This window comes from Gymnogyps californianus, chromosome 20, assembly GCF_018139145.2.
Source record: "Gymnogyps californianus isolate 813 chromosome 20, ASM1813914v2, whole genome shotgun sequence".
NCBI classification, from domain to species: domain Eukaryota; kingdom Metazoa; phylum Chordata; class Aves; order Accipitriformes; family Cathartidae; genus Gymnogyps; species Gymnogyps californianus.
The window spans coordinates 1,491,115-1,511,497 of NC_059490.1; the positions used below are offsets into that span (position 1 = coordinate 1,491,115).

Genomic DNA, 20,383 nt, shown 5'->3' on the forward strand with positions numbered 1-20,383 from the left:
GGCGATGCTTTTTGAAAGGATTCGTTTCATTGTCCTGTGCCTTTCAATAATGTCTCCAAAGTACTTGACTCAATATTAGCCTCAGTGCTGCATACTGAATGATGGGTGGAGGCTGTTTAGAAACATATTTCTTTGTGCATGGCACTGGGTAGAGAAGCTCAATAATTATTACCAATGGGTTCTCTTTTAAAGAGTTTCTCTTCACCCCATTGATATGGTAAAATTTGGAGAAGCAGCATCTCATTTTGGTATTTCGAACCCTCTAAGTACTGGGCAATGCTAAATACTGCAGCAACAGATCACCTGCACTTTCTCTTCACTAGCCAAACAGTTCCAGCTCTGAAATCCCACAGCTTCACTGGTGCACATCATCCTAGCTTTTGCACTAGAGCTGCTGTGATTTCCATCAGCTGAGGAGCTGCCCTCCTGTTTCTTTTACTGGTAATTATAATTCATCAGCTTTCTATGGTGCTCATTACTGTGGTATTTGAGTGCCTATTTTTACAGGCTTGAATAGCTTACTGTATACCATCTCGTCTCATTGCAGACAGACGAGCAACTTCTCAGGCTCCCTCTGGAAATGAGCTCTCCACATCCTGCACCCTCCCTGTTCTTCCCTTCTGATCACAGCATCCACAGCACATGTCTATTATTTTTTTAAAGTAATATTAAAAGCATGCAGTACAAATAAAGAAGGCAGTAATCAAAGTAACTTAACTATTTGCTGTTCTTCATGAAGATTTTAACTACCCTAATGACATTATCCAACTGTATATTGGAAAAAAAAAAATCTTGGAAGAATCCGAGTCTGAAAATGCTTCCACACGAAACCACCTCCTGCAGCTCTGTGTTATCAAAAGCCAGAAGGGAAGGCATTGCAACAGTGACTGAGAGCAGGTTGAACCAAACGACGTGTGTGTCATGTGGGAAACCTAACATCCCCCTCCACGTTTTGTCATGGCTTGACTTGAGTAGGTTGGGTGTGTTTGTTTCCTCTTCTTCCTCTTTACTTATCCTTCTCATATCAAAAACATAACATAAGAGGAAGGAGGGCCTCTACACAGTCCCAGCCATTTATAAAGCCTGGGACATTACTTTACAGATAGGGAAACTGAGGCACACACAGAGAAAACGTCTCGTTTAACACCACCGCAAGGGGCCAAAGCAGAAAGGCTCACTAGGCTGCAGGCTCTTGTCCCTCAACTCCATAGTAAATATTTAGCAACAACCAAAGTGTTGTTATTAGAAGCGAGGATACATCTGAAACCAGAACTTCTGAATGCTACCGTGAAGAGAAAGGCAAGACGGCTTTCTGGTTTCCTTTAGCCTTCTAGCTTTCAGCTAGACTTTCAATCAGTAATTATCTCAGATTTTAACTTTGGTTTGATCCTGTTCCTTTTTTGCTACAGAAGCTGGAGAAAACTGGTGTGCCGGCCAGCACACCCGCCACCTCATACCATGTGCCTCCCAGCAGTGTCACCGCTCCCAAAGAAGCACAACCCCTCCACAAGATTTTAAGAAATTAAAACACCCTCCTGGTGTTCTGGAGATCCCAGCGCTGCTAACCTTCATCACTGTTGTCATCCACAAGGATAATCTCCTTCAGGAGGTGAGCTGGCGTATGATTAACAGCACTGTGCACCGATCGCAGGATAACAGAGAGCGCTTCGTTCACAAAGATGAAGATGATGGAGATCTGGGGTAGGTCCTTGCCATATTTCAGCTCTTTGCACCTGTAGCACAAAGGGCAGAGAGAGAGACAGGGTTAGCAGACCACACAGTGCAGTGCTTCAAGTTGGGCACACATTTAATACATCGTGCAAGACGATGGCTGACATCTCACAGCTTTGCACAACCATGTATTACAGCTGCTTGTGCCTCATTTCAGCAGTGCCGTCTAGGAAGAGACAGCAGCGACAGAGAGTATCCCCCGGGCTCAGAGAGCACCAAGGGCAGGGTGCAAATCCAGAGTTCACTTAACTGAGGTTGTGTTTGCGTGTCTGTGTACCTATGTCTGCGGGCATGGAACAAAAAGCAGCCTCCAGAAGAGAGAAAATGGCTTTACCATTTAAAGTGAAACTCCACATTCTTATTCTGTTTTAAGATTAATAGGTGCTCAGAAACGAGCTTTGTTCTTAAATGGCACTTGTGAATTTTCTTCCCATTTGCTTTGGAACGAAATGAATATGAAATGACCCTTGGTTAAACAGTCTTAATAAATGTTTTAGCTCTCTTTGCAGATACTTCTGAATACATTCCTGTCTCTCGAGTACCCCAGCAGAGCATTGCCATGAACTGGTGTCTTTGTACTTCACAGCCAGGACTGGTTAAAACCAGAAACTTGCGGTCATCTCTCTGGGTTTCAGGAGTAATTGCTTAACTCGAGCTGGTTTTGTGGCTAGGTATCTGCTTAGACACATTTCTGTGCATCAGAGCAGGACAGAAGCGGAAGGAGCTCCCAGTTCACCTACCAGCCAGCTCCATCCCTGGCAAGCAACAGGTTCACGTTACATCGATACAAAAGACCTCGAGACCAAGGACACCCATGGAGCAGAACTAGGGTAGCTGTAAGTGGAAGAGGTCCTCCAGGTAACCCACAGCTCTCCAAGGAGCACACATCGTTCCCAATGAGATACAGATGTTGTTTTAATGCCATGCTTTATCCTAACCAGAAACCTAATCTTAATAAAAGTACTTGCAGAAAGCAAACAGGAGATCTTTAACTACTTCAAACAATTTAATCAAACTCTCAGCTTTCCCTACAATAAATACGTGTGAGGGAAGAAGAAAACGAGCCTCCCCGCTCCCTCTCCGCATTCATGACAGATTAGACATGCAACATTAGCAGTGTTCGCAGAATTACAATGAGCGTTTACCAAGTAAATCCTGCCCAGATAAGCAAAGAAAGACCGAAGGTACAAACGACATCCCAGTGTCGCTTCAAGCTCATTGACTCCCCAACAATGACTCCGTATTTAATTGTACTGGGTGTTTCTTAGGCAACAGCAGGCATTCTTCAGACTCCAAAATGAGACTTGGGAGACAAAGATTTTCACAGAAACACAGTTCTTTATGAATCTTCTTCAGTTAAACAAGTATGCTGGATAAAAACAAGGCTGTATTTTCTTGATTTAACTATTGCCTACCCTAAAGCAAGCCAAGCTCTCTACAAAAGGGAACACACCGTATGCTGAAAAGGATCTTCCAAAGGGAAAATCTCTCTTTAAAATGAATGAACAGTCGTGATGGGGTAAAGTGACAACTGACCCCAAAATCCTGCCACGAAAGTCAAACTAAACTGACTCCGAGATTAAAAACCTGCTTTTGATATATGTCGATACCTGCTAAGCTGAAGAGACGGTGGCCACAGGAGCAAGAGTATTTCCTTTTAATCACCGCACACCTCTGGGCAGCCTTCCCCCAGGGCACACTTCGGGGGGATAAAGAGCTCAGTTTGTGATCAAAGAGGTTTGGAGGAAAATCCAAACCGAGCCCTTTGAGGTTCATCTCCTGCTCATTCGCATTCGCCCTGCACCACTCTTATCACAGCTCTTCTTCCCCGATTGCTGAGGACAGGCAAACAAAGATACAGGGAGAAGAGATAAGTCCGTGGAGGGAGTGGGCATGTCAAATACCCACATTGTTCATATGCACAAAGCTGCAATTCTCCAAAGGCAGGCGGGGTGGGGGGGAGGCAAAGGCTTTGCATAAACACCGTGCTCTCCAGTGGCTTCGGTTGCAACCACAGGAGCCGGGAAGGCAGCAATTTAAAACCAAACTAACATCAAGTTTGTCAGTCGTCTTCACACAGGCTCTCTTCAGTTGCTGGTGCAACAAGCAGCTGGGTTGAGCGATATGCGCTGCCCACAGCCACGCGCTATCGGACTTCAGCCCTCCGGGCTCCACCGCAGCCGTTTATTATTGACAAGCCGATGTGTCAACAAGTATTCATGCGTGTGTGCAGGAAAACACCTGGTGCTTCTGGGCTCTCCTGTGGCCAGGGAGGGGAAAAGGAAAAACAATTGCTTGAGCTCAAACATCATTAGAAGGGCCAGCGGAGAACTTGTTAGAAACAGCAGGAATAATGAGTACGCGAGATGAGAAGTGGTGGGGTTTTGGTTGTTTGCTGGTTTGGTTTTTTTTCTTCTACGCATTTTAAATAGAAAAGGGACTGATCTGGACTCTGTGGTTCAGCCTTATCGTTCAGACCACTTGCAGAGGTTTGACTGTTTTACTCCTACAACCGTTTGAGACAGCGGTTTAGGGAGGATTTGCTGTCTCGCAGCAGGTCTGCAGGTCGGGACCCTGCTGGCTCCTGCCGGCAGCGGGCAGGCGAGGCTGCCGGGCTGCCCACCGCTCCAACTTACAGAGCTCTGTCCTCCATCTCCACCCTCCCGTACCCCGAAGCACCTTTTCAACCCTAAGGGGCTGCGTTTTCTGCGTAAGGTGGGAAGACGCATGATGTGACATTTCTGCTGCCTTCAGTGTTTCAAGCGCAACCCAGAGGAACGGCACGGAAGAACTAGCACCAACCCCGGGTCCCCGCAAGAGCAGTGACAAGGGGCTCGGGGATGAGTCCCAAGCAATGCACGTGCTATCAAACCACACCTGAGACACATCTTCCCCCTCTGCCCACAGTTACCACCCGCAGGTGAGAAAGCATTTGGCTGCTTGCCAGACAGTACCTTCAAAATTCAGATCCCAGGCCAAAATAGTTCTAAATTCAGGATTCAAGTCTCACTAATTATCCAAAAGGGGATGCACAGGGCCAGAACTGGATTCTAGCACAGCTGTAGTCTTCAGCCCAGACCGTGGGCTGGTCTCTTCAGGGACCAGCAATTAATGAGATAAACGTGATATTTGAGAAGGTTCTCAGGGGAGCTCGAGGCTGAGCAGCACACAGGAGACAAGAAGCTCTAGGAATAAACCTGTTATTCTGAGATTTTTGCCAAGCTTTTCTAGAACCTGAATTAACACCAAAGCAAACCCATTTCTTACGTAGGCTGGAAAACCTTCACAGCTCCTCACTTCTTCTAGGAGGAGAATCTCAGGTTTTATTTCTAATGCTCAGCTCACACCGTATCTGGTCTGCCCGCAAGCAAGTCTCGGTCCAGTAAGTTGGATTTCCAAGGGAACCCTCCATCCATTTGAAAACTTTTAAATTCAAATGAAATACAACGGAGAGACCACCACAATACATTCCTGTTGGTGTCAGTGATTAGTTACCCATAGGGTTAAAGACCAGCACCTCATTTTCAACCTAAATTTGTCCACTTTCAGCTTTCCATCATTACCAAAAAGCCGTTTCAGAAACTTTCCCCTCCCACGTATCAGGCGCTCATCAGCCAAGTGCAGATCTGCACATGGACCCAAGGCAGAGCTGCACAACAGAGGCACTGTGCCAGTTTACAAAAGGGCAATACCTGGCCTTCTACATCTGAAAATACTTCTGACTGGAGCAAATTGAAGCAGGCTGCAGTTGATCCCTCACAATCCCCTCTTTGCTAGAGGAGAAACACTTGACTGGTACAGCACAGAACACTACTTACTTGCCAACACCTGTAAACTAATTAGTGCAGGTTACGCAATGACATTTTCCCCACTAAATCCTGCTCTCTTCAGTTAAATGTAGCCTGGCACCTGCTTGCAGGATTTATATCAAAATATCGTGAATCAATAGCAAAAAGAAACAGATCCCTTATAGTTTTGTCTCTCATTTAGATCAATGGCGTATCAGAGTAAGAGGCATTTTATGTCCCATTAAATCATGCTTGACTACGTCCCATTAAATCATGCTCAAAAACTCTAAGTTTGAGGCTGGAAGACCTCCTAACGTATGGCATTGGATTTAATTTAAGGATCTCGCTGAGTTCTTGTTGATGAGTGACACTTGTCCTTAAACAGGTGAGAAAGGAGGTTTACTCCATTCTTGGTCCAAGCCTCAGACACATCTTTTTTCACTCCAGAAACAGACTGACAGACCGACCACAGACACAAGACCCAGCATAAACCTCTGCCCGGCACATCCATGGACCAAATCCCAATGTCCTCCCCACCTGCTCGGCAAGGGAACCAGGGAGGCGGACGGGTGCAGAGGCCATGGCACTACCGGACTGTGGACACTGTCACCTTTCTCAGCTCCAAGTTCTTTATTCTACATGAAGCCCAAGTCTGCAATCAGGAGAACATGCAAGGAAACACATGAAATAAAATGTATTTACGGAGGACATTTTTTACTGTGAATTCTTTGCAGTTACTGCTTTATGTAAGAAGCCATTCAGAAACAAATGAAGGGTGAGAATGGGAGATGGGGGAAGGGGAAATATGGCTGAGTTTACGCTGAACAGCTTGGCATACATCAGGCCGTATTAATCAAGTCAGCCAATTTCAAAACACACACAAAAAAAAAGTTTTGCTACTCTGTATGTTTGTCTGCTGCAGGAGTCTGCCTTTGAATCCTCCGATCATTTGTTTTATGCTCACCACACAGCTGTAAATCTTACTCTTCAGTGCAGCAAGTGAGATTAGGATGTTTATTGGCTGTCTGAGTAACAGAAAAGGGATATCATATCATTTACTGCTTCGTGATCCCACAGCAGAAAAATAACCTGGAATCACAGCAAGCGCTCCTGGAGCACAAAGAGGCCACAAAATGGCAAGTAACATTTAAAAAACACTTCTTCCTGTTCAGTGATTTAACATGATCCACTCTATTACTCAATTAATACATATCAACTGTCTTCTGGGGTGCAAAGCTATTTCCATCAACCACCTAGAATCCCGCTGTCCAGTATCAGGCAACTGAGAGCCAAACTCAGACAGTTTCTACACCTTCACTACCCCAATACAAGCCATTTATCAGCACTATCAGTGCAGCTTATGAACAACCTGGAACATGGACTGTTCCCGGACAAAACAGGCACCCACTTGTCTGCTCCTTCAGCTCCAGATCAAACCATGCTTGCACGGAGCTGACGGTGGACTTTTATGCCAATGGTGTGACTTGATAGACTGTGTTTGGTGCATCTTCTCCTATGGATGACAGGTACTGTCAGGTAGCACCTTTCACACACACAAAAAAAAACCCAAAAAACCCAAAGAAAACCCAACCAAAAACAAACAAACAAACAAAAAACAATTTAATGAAAGAGACAATAGTGCGTTATATTCTTTCAAAGTCCATAACCGTGGACAACAGGATCATTATCTCATACTGTGGAAAAAATGAGCAACAGCATCCAGATATTAGTCCAGAGGAGCTGGACAGACTTGCAGCTTGCTTTCCTCCCCAGATCACAAAGCAGAAATACTGCTAGATGATGCAGTAATCACTAATCCCAGATGCTGCATCAAAGATAATTTCTAGAGCCAGTGATGAATATAATCTTCCACCTTCCGCGATATGCCTCCCTCAGGCCATCCACTCCTGACAGCACACGTATCTATTTTGCACAGAACCTCAAATCTTCAAGACCATCACCTTTTTCCTAATTTGTGCCTTTTGTACTGCCTCCTGCCCCCCAATTCCAACAGAAATATGCCTACCAAAGTTTTAAGTGGAGATTAAATACCATTAAGCAGAAAGTATAGCTGTCCTCATTTCCAGTGAGGAGGCAGAACTCCATAAATTTGAAAAGCCTGCTTTGGTCAGCTGCACCCTGGTTTTCAAACATGTCCAATGTATTAAATGTAATACTTGGATCTAGATAAAAAACATGCTTCAACAGGCTATCTGCAAATGATCCATCAGTAACCTGATTTTCCTAATGATATATTTCTAATAAATCATTCCTAATGCCTGTTATCCAGCCTGGAGCCCTCTGGAGCCATCTCTCCAACTGACGGAAGGGGGTGCAACAACACACAGAGGTCGTCTGTCAAGATCCAGAGAGAGACAAACTGGGAGGAGTATCAGGTGGTAAAGAGGTATTAGGAAAACATCGCTGAAGGAAAAGTATCTGCTGCTGCAGACTCAGAACATGGGTGATGTTTTTAAATCACAGTTTTAAGCAAGGTAGAGAAAAATCTAATCTCACACCCACTGTGCCTTAAAACACTCGAGTAAAACAGTCTCACCATCTGTTCTGAGACATATTTTTGCATTGTATAGAACCACACAGACACAACATTTTGCCACGAGCTGTTTTCCTCCAGGCTGGTGCCACCTCAACGCTACCCGAGGTACCGTTTGGAGCATAAGCAGAGGTTCTGCTTGCAGATGTGGCCATCCGCCCTTTGATCTGCAAATGCATGCCCCAAAGCTGATCTCCACCACAGCCTCACCAGCACCACCCTTCTGCAAAGGTCACTTCCAACTCTGTACTCAACCCGGTTCCTTACTGTGCGATGCCAACACAATGGCAAGTGAAGCCAAACAGAAAGTTCAAGAAATGCCAATGAAAAACAAAACCTTCTCATAAAAGGAAGCACTCAAACATGCCCTACAGCACAAGGGAAGAAGCAACGTGCAGGGGTCCTGGACGAGACCATGGTGCCTAAGCCAGAGAGCAGAAGCCACATCAGAGCCTGGGAAGAGGACAACCATCTTCCCCCAAGCTGCATTTTTATTTTTAAACACACAGCTAACCAGCAAGTGAAGAACAACAAAGATCGAGGGAAAGCCAAAGACAGTGCAGCTATATATCTGTGTGGGGTCTTACAATATAATGAGGAAGGATACGCCTCCCCCAGCTCCCCATCACTTGCCTGCCCTTGGTTTAAAGCCCTTCCCAAATAAGCTGTAGCTGAGGTCCCAATCTGACACAAACCTGCAAGCCTGTCTGACAGGCATGCAATGCTCTGGTAGGAGCAAATCGGGCATCATGGCTCCAGCACAGACCCTGAGCAAGGCAGGTCAGCTGCTCGCCTTGGCAGTGAAACCTTCATCAGTCAGCAGCAAAAGAAGAGGTCCCAAGAGGCTCCTCAGAAACCACTGCCAGCTGCAAAGGCAGATCCCACGCTCCTCTCCCGGACGTGGACACAGAGCAGGACTTAGCTCTGACCTCCAAGCTCGGGCAGTTCGATATAGGCAACAGCATCAGCACTCCCTTCGTTCAACTGCTCCAGGACTGATGATGCCGTTTTCAGGATAAATACATGCAAGTGCAGAAAGGCAGCAAAGGCAAATCAGCCACTGCGGGCCAGGCTCAGGCACCATCACTGCAAACAGCAGAGGAAAATACCTTCTGAGCCTGTGTCACAGTAAGAGCAGAGCTCGTCCTGGCAGGCATAGCAGGCAGGCACAGGCAGAGTTCAGAGAGTTACACTGCAATTTGTTCACCTCGTAACGTAGCACACACCCTGCCCCATACCACCACCTCCCAGACAGCCAGCAGAGCACGCAGGTACCTTGTCCACACACGCAACACCCTTGATTGGAAAGAAAGCATCTGTTTAGTGATCCACAAAGCACAGAAGAATTTTACCAACTCCTTACGTTCAATAACCAAGAAGAGTTAGCAAAACTTTCTATATGCTGTGCAGAGCAGGAAAGGGCACCAGCATGCTGAAAATCCCCAAAACACAAAGTTCCACCCTATAGAACAGCACTAGATAAGACCAATTCCTACTCATTTTGAACATCAGTGCAAGGTAACTGTTGTTAGGAGAAAGTAGGACATCCTTTTTGGAGACTTAAATGCGCTGCAGGCTTTACGTTTCCCCCTTCCACCAGTGCAGGAACGGTCACTACTTGACAGCTGAAGAGGTGATGAAGAATAATGCACACAACTGCCCAAAAGTGAACTACTGGCAGACCAGGAATGTAGAAGTCTACTGTAAAACCTTGATACCACATTAGAGTAAGATTTTCTTACTTCTCCCTGCTGACATTCAGCCCTCCCTGGCCTAGCCATTGCTTTGTGTCCTTCCTCCAGCATGAAGCCGCTAAGATTCCCCATCCTTCTAACCCAATATACGAAGGATACTATGCATAGCGTCCATGGCCAGGCTCTACTCTGCTTTGGATGGATGTCAAGGCTGAAAAATACACACAGGAGAAAAGGTCAACCAAGTAACAGTAGGCTGCTTTTTTGCAGCCATTGGAACAATTTAATTGGTCTGACTAATGTCTGGCGCAGGTAAGGATTAGGCAGCATCACAAGAGAGAATTTTTGGAAGCACACAGCACTGTGTTATGCTCTTAAGTTAGGGAACACATTCATGGCCACATGCGGGTACTGGACCCGTTGCTTCTGCTGCCACATGGCAGAGGGTCTCGGGAGCAGAAGCCCTCTGTGCTAGCCTTGACGGGTGCTCAGGCTGATTGATGACCAGTGTATCTATTTAATAGCTACATCATCATTAGCTCTGATGCTATGACATTACTCATCTTTGCAGAAATGCCCTTTAGGGCTGTTCAAGACACAATTCTCCTACACTGCATGAAGGTGACATCCCTTCTACATGTTCTTTTGAAATGCCAACAGCAGGAACCGCCATGGAGAAGGTTGAACACCCATGGTCTGCAGAATGCCCCAAGTCTTTAGGGCTCTATGTTGCTCCCACTTCCTATGAAGCTACCCCTATAGCTACTAACAGGGGTCCTACTGGACCCCTCTCCATCTTTTTTGTGTGATCAACCATAATAAACACTCATGAACTGGGCAGACAGAAATAGTTAGGCATGAAAATCTGTGCCAGTTGTACAGTGGCACAAAATGGACAGGGGAACCCAGATCCTAAGTGCCTGTGGAAGAAGACAGGGCAGACCAAGAATGTGGTGGTTCTGATTACGGAGACCACACTTCATAAAAGATGATCCTGATGACGGGTTTTCAAAGATTTCCTCCTCTCCCACGTATTAGAGTGGCTAGATTCCCTCCCCCACCCCACCCCCACCGCCCACATTTTTTATTTTTAATTCTGAGCACTCAGTAGTTCCCCAATCTGGCTCCTGATGTATAGTTACTAATCATTTCTTTGCTGGCCATCACACAAAATAAATCCAGCTAACGTGCTTATCAGGAGCTTATCCCTTCCTGACATTTCATTCTTGTATAAGGCTTGAGAGTTTGAATATTTAAATAGGCAAATATTCTTTTGATTAGTAGAATAAATGATTCTTGTTACTTACTGTCCTGAAAAACACTGTTAGCATCATGAAAGTGCTCAACTATGTTGGCACAGCTTTTACAGGATTTTGTAGATTTTCCTATAAAATGCGGTTCAGCAGCAGAGAGAGTTCAACTTAATAAGCTCATACATTTTTAAATGCCTTTCCTACAATGATATATGGAACTGCAACATTAAAGCTAAGGGTGCGTAAGAGACAACTTGGTTAGAACTTCTGCACATTAAGTGGAATTCTCCCCAAAATTACTATCATATAGATTACTGTTTCACTAAGCTCTTATAAAGGCAATCTGGAGCAAACATTATCTTGCAACTAAAAGAATTATCAATAAATCTCTCAGTGCCTAGGAAGCTCTGACCCTTTGGTTCCTGAAACTGCACTTTCACAGCACCCCCAAATATGACATACCAACAATTTTACCCCATTATAGAGACAGCATCAGGACTCTTTTGGTGGAGCAGGGTCCCAAAAGCAGGTTAACACACAGTGTGGTTTATAATCCCACAGCCAGCCTATGGGTGCCTATCACCAGGTACATACTTTTCAGGATAGTGCAAGTCATGACGTCCACTGTATCTGCTTCTTGCACAGAGCCTCCCGGCTCTTTGCCTGCTCCTCATCAGTCCCACAGTGACAAAATACACCATGACAAGGTAGGGCTAGACACAGGCCAGTGCCTTTGCCCTGCATGACCATGTTGCAAGGAGGCGAACACGCCTCCCTCAGGGCCACACCTGGACACCACGGACATCTACAGCAGAGCTGGGCACTCTCAGTTTGTCAAGAGTCTTCAGGAGAAGGAGGCTGCTCTCCCCTTAACTAAGGCATCAATGATTTAAGCATCACATGATGTTGTTCAAAGTTAACATTATCATTGCTTCAAATGAAGAAATGAAGAAATTAAGTGGTCAACTCCAAGGCGACAGGAGGTCAGCGGGGCTCAGGAACAAACCCCACAGGTCCTGCTGCAATGGCTCTGCCAAGTCTGTTGGCCTATCTGTCATCCCAGGCAAAGCGCATCTGACAGGGAGAAAATGTAGGAGCATTTTTTTGCGTGTTTGTTTTAAAACAGTCCCCTCCAAACAGAGCTGAACGCTGAATAATGTCGAAATAGGCATGGACTGAAGGAACAGGCTTTGAAAATGGCTGTCTATAGCATTTTACAAAGACGGGCATCATCGCATCAAAGCGAGAAGCACCCTGACCTCCTATGCGGTGTAGACCCTGAGCTATCAGGCTGCGATGCAAGGTCTGCTCTCGACTTCATTGCCAAACTGCTGAGCAGACCCTGTGTTTCCACCGAGGAAGGACTGGCACTGCGCCAGCCGGCACCGTCACGCAGAGGAATGCTGACTCTGCTACACAGGGGCAACCAAATCCTCAACAATTACAAGCTTGTAAATGCTCAGAGATCACGGGATGAAAGGCAGTAAGGTAAAATTGTAAATTAACAGTGTATGTTTTGACATCCTCTATTAGGAGTTGTCTACTACTCACGTAGCCAATCATGTAGACAGAACACTGGATGTGGCTAATTAATAGACATCTAGTCTAAGGTAGAAGTCAAAGCTCCCTTCGAGGTCAATGAAGAGACACTGACACTGCCAAAGTACAATTTATTCCACCCCTCTATCCGAGGTATAAGTACATCGCTGTCTAGTATAACAGACTGATGCAGCTATTTTTGGGCTAGGTGGAAATGCCTTTTTTCTCCCTTGATCACAGGCAGACCTAGACTGAACGTTCAGATGGGCACGTCCGGTGAAGTGAGCCCTTACCCTCCCATCAGAGCCTCCCAGGCCAGTGACTTCAGGGTGGCAATCACACCAGCAAGCTTTATCAACAAGTTCACAGCTCTACTCAGGTAGGTTGGTATAAAACCGTCACTGCCGTAAGCCTTACCTGCCAAATTTAAAATTAAATCCTTGGTATATAGCCTTACCATAGGAGCATCTTACTAGAATAGATCTCATTGGAACTCAAGATTTTTGACATCCCCAGTACATACTTAGGGCAATGAATAAGAAAAGCAGCCAACGCTTGTGCTGCTGGAACACCGGGTGGAATGATGCCATTGCTGGAACAGCTAGTATAAAAATGATGAACTTAAAAGGCACAATGGATTTTTAGAGATAGCTCTTCTTTTTTGTAATAACAGATCCACTCTGCTGACAGGTTTATGAACTGGGAAGATGAAGAGGTTTTTAAACCTTTTCTGTTATGTACAGAAATCACTGTATAAGTTTACTTAACCTCTGTCAGAATTACATCAGCCTCAGCAGAGGGGTGTTGCTCAGCCCTGTCTGGCAAATTTCTGCATGGTGGAAGTCACACAAGGAGAGCTTTACAACCCCAGCATCATGGAGCCGGCACCACTGCAACCCATCCACCCATCCACACAGCGCAGGCTGCTCACCGAGGTCATGGTAACACACCATTTGGTAAGAGACATGTACTGGTTCGTTTGGACAAAACAACCCCAGGTCACAAGCAATGTCAAAAGGGTCAAAAACCAGAGGATGGGGCTGATTTTGATTTGCATTTCTACTCGTATTCCAATTTCAGGTACTAGTTAACTGAATGCAATTAACTGGCTATAAATATTGGTGCCCCCTTAATGGTAGGGGACGTTAAGCATGGCGAGGTTAATGAACTTGAAGATCACATAGGTAGGTAGTGACAGAGTTCAAAAGCAATGACTGGCCACGCTGTCTGTAATCTGGTTTTTCATGCAACATTTTTTTTTCTGGTGCAATAAAGCAAAAGGCCAAGCATTCACTCCAATATGCCAGAAGTTTCCCTTTATTTCACAGATAAAGATCCGCACCACCACTGCTATTCTACGGTTAAATTTGCTCCTGTATGGCTTTTCTGCTGTTACGGGTTGCATTCTCCACCTCTGCCAAAACAAAATGCAAGAGAGACAAAACTGGGAGACAAAGCTAACAACTCAGAGCCCAAGCATACAGGGAGAAAGGTCATCCAGTTTACCCCAGTGTAAAACACTAACACCATTTACATACCTACCAGGCAGGTTAGGGAGGATATCAACCCAATACAGCCAGTCAAACAAGAGCTGAATTGCTAGAGGGTTAAGAATAAAAAAAACATACTGTAATTTTTAGCGATGAGCTGGAAATGCCCCGTGAGTTGGGTATCAGACCTTTTTTGCTATGCCTACTCAATGCTGACTTTATCTGCAGAGAGCCAAATGACAACAGATACACAGCTACCTAGCATAGACACTTTAGAAAGTATTTTACTATTACTTAAACCCAGAGAACAAATAAGGTTCTACATTTGTTTTCTGCCACAACAGAGACACTAACAGGAGTATCTAAAGCCTGACACACTTAAAGTCAGCTCCTTTCTCACTCTGCCACCACCAACAGCCCCAAAGGAGATAGATGTGTACTGCAACTTCAGGTTGTAAACACAGACTGCCTCATCAGATGCACTTTTAGTCAGCAGTGGCCAGGATATACTCCATGTGAGTAGACGCAAAACACAAACAGCAAACTTGTATGGAAATACATACAGTGACACATGGTCTACACCTTCCCGATACATACTTGTCATTTACCTGTACACACCAGAGGTTTGGACGTACACCTGAAAACCACACAGTAGGAAAATTCAGAGGTCTTCTTCCCTCTCCTCATGAAGGCCATCTGACTTTTACCCGCTTCCCACAAGACCTGACACAAAACCTAACACAAAATCTTCTCCCACCTGCACAGCCAAACTTAACACATTAATACACACCCAAGATTTGGCTTTTCTTTTCTGCCTGCAGCCAGTAGCTATTCACAGATCCCCTCCTGGCCCAGTACATGCTCTGCTTTGCCACAAAAAACCAGTACATACTTTGTATTGATGCAGCTGAAAACCTGGGAGGTAAATTCTTATATATCAATGGTGCACTGATTGGATTCAATGATTTACTTGTGATTGGGTTGTAAAGCACCGTGGATGAAATACAATACATTATAAATCACGTTACAATCTTCTGCTGTCTGCACACACAGTGTGTGTACACGCACACAGGCAGGTTCAAGCTTGCTCGAGTTTCCTTAATCCAGTCACACACACTGCTTCTCAGCTGTTACTTACATATCTGTACTGCTTTTTGTCTTTAAATCTCAGTAGGAAAGGAAAACCTTGCATATCCGTCTGAACTGGTGACAAGTAATTCCACAAACTAAAGCTATTAATTTCAAACAAGCTTCATTCATGTTCTCCTCACAAAAATAAAGCTTCACCAGGAAATGAATTGATCTTCATTTGGCCTTTGTAAAGATTATGAACAAGCTTAAAAGAAAGCAAGTGTTCAGACTGCTATTCATGTTGCCACTTCCTAATCATGCTCCATTCATTGATTGCTTATTTTAGTTTGTATTTTGCTGATTCAGTTGCACATGTCTTCTTGCAAAAGGGATTATCAATATCAAATCAATTGTGTCTACCCTATGAAGTAAATAGAAAAGCAAACCATTTCCTATTATCCAAGCATCTTGAAAGACCTAATGCTGTCTGGTATACTTCAGTGTTTATAGATTCAGAACACTAGATTCTCACAAACTATTTCTGATCATTAAAGCTCTAAATCTCCCCATACTTCCCACAAAATTTGTTTTTTAAAGCATCTACCTTATTTCCATTAAGTATTTTTCAGAAATGTTATGCTTTATATTTTAGAATTAGGGTATCAAAAATATGCATTACAATTTAAATATTTAGGGATATACAGGCATTTCTAAATGCACATTACTTACTCAGCAAGTTCTAACAAGAAGTGATCTACTAAGTTGTAAAAACAGAACGTGCAGAACAGGATTTATTTTTGTCAGGGGCTCTTGTAATAAAGTTATTAAGTTCAGACAGATCTAAGGGACATAAAAGCCAGAGCAATTACGACTGTCACATCCACTTACCCATCTCTCCCCATGCACACAAGCTATTTCACACATACGAAGAATAAGAGTCATTGGGAGATCCTCGGTCTAGGATTTATTGAATGGCCACGATTTGGGGACAGCGAGGAGGAGAAGAGGAGAAAAATTCAGTAACGAACTCTAAAATTATTTCAAAGGATTCATGCTTTGTGGCTGACTGTCCTTTGAAACAAGCCATTGACTGCAGGACAAGCTCACCCACCGCCCGGGTCACCCACCCCAGCAAGCTGCACGTGTTCAGACCGGCAGCTCAAGGCAACAACCCACCGGCCAAGCGAGCCAACACACCAGACTGCCATGGATGCTGGAAAACTAAATAAATGACTTCAGGACCGACGCTGTCAGACACCAGTGCTTGACTCATACTTCTGCCTGGTTTGGCTGTGAATATGCAACCTATTTAAAAGCTCCCACGGCAACAGAAAAGCTCTCTGCAATACATGGAAGCAGATCGGTAGCATTAACACACAAGCTTCGATTCCTTTGGAAGCCAACTTAAAAGAAGTGTATCCAAAGCTTAATTTGGTTCATTTATTTTCATAAGTATAGTTTAGTCAGAAGTATTTACGATTATGCAGGTATTTTTCAGCGCCGGAGTTCAGAAGAGCACAAAAGCAAGTTGTTAAATTATACTAATCCCATCCTCTGCCAAAGCATGCATTTAATACTTATGTTTACATTAGTAAATGTTTTATAGCACACTTCACAGATAGAAGCCTTCCCTGAAGCATCATGTTCCAAACTTATAAGAATAGGGAATAATTTTGTAGTCAGGAAGGGAAAATTGACAATTAGTGGAATCTATTGCATAAAAAAAAAATTAGGTACCATGTATATAAATCCATGGTCACAGCGTTTCAAGGTTACACTATGCAGCATAACGACAGTAAGAGAATCTCGTAACAGCCACTAAACAAACTCTAGAGTTACTTTCCCAAAAGCACTTCCTTACTGACTGAGTTTAAAGAAGATATTGGGACTTCTAAGCACTGAAGGCTTTTGACACACTTCTGACTCCATACAGAGCATGCATAGTTCTCAGACAAAGTACACTGCAACAACCTTTACTTCAAAAGAAAAAAAGAAAAAGAAAGTTATCCTACGTCTCAATGTAGATCCAGAATAGAAATAAAAAATAAAACCCTAAACTTTTCAGTATGAAGTCAGACACTCTCAGTTCTACGGTGATTTTTCATAGCTCTCAGTGGAGCCAACCCTACCTGCCTGCACGCGTGTGCAAGGCACCACACTGTTCTGCGCCATGGAGCTGGCTCCCTCTAAGAGGTCACTGTAGTAGGCATAAAAAATAATCAGCAAATACCAAGTGCAGCTGGCAAAGTGTGTCTTTAGAGACTTTACTTGCCCGGTTTTCAAGAAAAAGAATTACTGGAAGTCCAGTAACAATCTCTCTATACAGGCATATTGGTATGCACTGAGGAATAAAGATCAATACCAGTATTTATTCAACTGCACGCTGGTTTGTATTAGTACTGGAAAAGCAATGCAGCAATAAAGCAGCTTTTTCCTCCTGTGCAAATCATCCAAAAGTCACCAAAAGTTGCAGCGCCGTCCCTGGAGAGGCAGGTGGTGCACGCAGCTTTGGCGCCAGGCAGCGTCTGCACGCGCAACACAGCAGTGGTGGCTCTTCAGATCGCAAGTGCCTTGATGATGCCGGAGAAAGAAAACCAAAATTGTTTCAGGTCTGAAGCTGGGTTTACAAGTATCTTCCTACCCGCATGATCTTCAGAGCAGAGAGGGGACAGATTTGGCACAACCTCAAGCATTCCTTTGGACAGCACCAGGAACGTGCAGCCTGGCAGAATAAAAATGCCTAAAGCCACAGAGATCGGACAGATTGGGCAGCATGGCATGCACAGATAGAAAATGCCCAGCAACCTGTCTCTGAACTGCAAAATTGATCTAGTTTTGGTGAGCCTTGTTCTGAGGCACGTTTCCTTTATGCCAGAGCTTTGACACTGATATTTACTGCTTGATTTCTTTACTTGCTCTCCCAGAAAATTTTCAGGTGGCATCTTTCCAAGTATTGGAAAATATTACTTTTCCTTTTTTATGGCTGAAGCCATAAAAAGCCAAGGGCAAGACTGTTTTTCACACAATGCTGGATCAGACCCACAACTATCTAGTAGGAAAGAAGATACACAACTAGTTCTAACTTTTTCGTAGAGATGGAAGTATCTTTTAATACACTCCCACATGATATTCAAACAGAATTTCTCACCTGAAAGCATCATGGTTTTTTTCCTTCTTACACTGTCTTGATTCCTCTCTAGTTTTTCCTTCAGTTATATGATGAAGAAAAATCACTACGTCTTGCCTCTCTTTTCCTTGCTATTGTTTGTATGTAGGATTGCAAAAAAACCCCAAACCAACCAAAAACCTCTTTGCAAAAGGTAAAATAACATATTGTGCATGCAAGAGAGAAAGAGCTCTTTTGACCTCCTTTGTTTGCAATAAACAGCAATGACGACAAATAAACAGTCATGAAACTCTATTTCCCAGCATAATTCGAGTAGTTTGTTTTTGTCGTCTTAAGCGCTGTCCTTCTCCTCAGACTCATTTCATCAAGCCTGGCTAAACACCCTAGGGCGGGACATGACTAAGGAACTGGCATAATATCACAAATGTGCGACTCCAGGAACGTTCCAGCTACTAAAAACTTGAGGAAACCACCAATAAAGAGCGCTCTCACTTGCTGCAATAATATTTGCAGATCTCAGCCATGTCTACCAAAAAGACTACGCTCATTGGGGCAGGGGGGAAAGGCAAAAAGCATTTTGCTTCAAGCAAAGCTTGAAGGAGGTTGCATGCCTTCTATTTTGGGGAAGAAATGAGACACTAAGGCAAATGTGATGCCAGATATATGAAGCAGCATACAGTACAGCCTCCTGCCCAAGTCATGATATGCGCTGAGAAAGTATCTCATTTCAGTGTCTTGGTACAAGAGAAAACTGAGACAAAGGCATCTGCAAAGCCAGGTCTTTTCAGTTATTTCCACAGTGGAAGAGATTTGCTCTTCTTCACAAGAAAATAAGTATGATAGCACATGAAACTTTCCTGAGCCCCATCAGAGCCAACCACGGGGCACAGGTTGAGTCTCACGGCACAAAACATCGCCAGTCTTGGAGGCTGCAGGGGAAGCCCCTGAGAGCAGATACGGCCAGCGTCCAGCACAGGACGAGAACGTCTTGGGTCCAGCACAACGGAGATATGAAGGCAGGTGTGGTCTCATAGGCAGGAGGCCGAATTACAGGTCTCCAAGGCCCATCCTCCTGGACAGTCCTGATGTATCTAATTCGCATCCACATTCATGACTTTCCAAAGACGTATTCAGTTTTGATTATAAAACCAAAATCCAATTCCTTGGCCCTGCAACATCCCAGTAACCTGAGTGGAGACTGAGATCCAAAGGTAGCCCCATGGCAGAGGGCAAGAGGCTCTCCAGGGGTGGGGAGAGATGCCAAAGGGAGCAGTGCCTCCTGCTACAGCTTGCTCCCTCCACCCCAGAATATGTTTTAGCACCAAGCATATACATGCTGAGAGCCCCCAAAGGGCACACACAGACCACTTCAAATAAAAATAAAATCAAGAATGGATTTAGTTTCTTTACGTTAACTAAGCCGTCAAAGAACAACCTGAAGTCTTAGAGAAGACTCTCTGTCTTTTCCACTATATCCCCAAGAAAGACTTTCAACTTGCTGCTACACAGAAGTCTCTGGTAATAAAACCAGCTAAAGCCAGATGGTGCTAAAAAGCCCAATTGCTCCCAGGCTCCCAAGGAAGGCAGCTACAGAAATAAACGGGTGATTCAGACACTTGAGACACTTGAGTGTAATGACTCTGACTCAACCCCCAAACACGCCACTGGGAAAAATTAAAATCAAGTCAGTGATATGTAACTGTTTAATCTTCAGCAATGGCTTCCAGGTGACGGTCTAGCTCTACCCAGGACACTGCTCTAAGGCCATGTGGTCCAGCTAGTAAACGCAAACCTTTTACCAGATGCACGCTGCGAAAACACAAAAGGAGATCACGCTCCCAACACACACTGCCAAAGTTTTTCCATGCTTCGCCTGACCCACATGCAGGACCCACAAGGCCGGCAGGAAGAAGGGGTAGGGCCTCCTGGCTAGGAAGCCCTCAAAACATCTGAAAATCAAGCTGCGGAAGTTGCTTATCACTTACACCGTTTTTCCTCTTCACTTTAATATCTTGAAGCTTGCCTGCACGAGAACAGCTGTTGAGCGATTCGCAGCAGCAGGAATATGTCATCTTCACTCAATGATTCAATAGTCCTAACAATTGTGGGTATTATTGTTCTTAAATCTACTTCTTA

At 44.5% G+C, this 20,383-nt stretch overlaps 1 protein-coding gene across 1 annotated transcript in view; it reads right to left on the reverse strand.

Annotated features, from left to right (window-relative positions):
• GALNT17 (polypeptide N-acetylgalactosaminyltransferase 17) overlaps nucleotides 1-20,383 on the reverse strand; it is a 216,665-nt gene that overhangs the window by 136,823 nt on the left and 59,459 nt on the right. Inside the window, exon 3 of the mRNA XM_050909051.1 lies at nucleotides 1,567-1,733. Within this exon, the coding sequence (XP_050765008.1) occupies nucleotides 1,567-1,733 (167 nt within the window). The remainder of the gene's footprint in view (nucleotides 1-1,566; nucleotides 1,734-20,383) is intronic.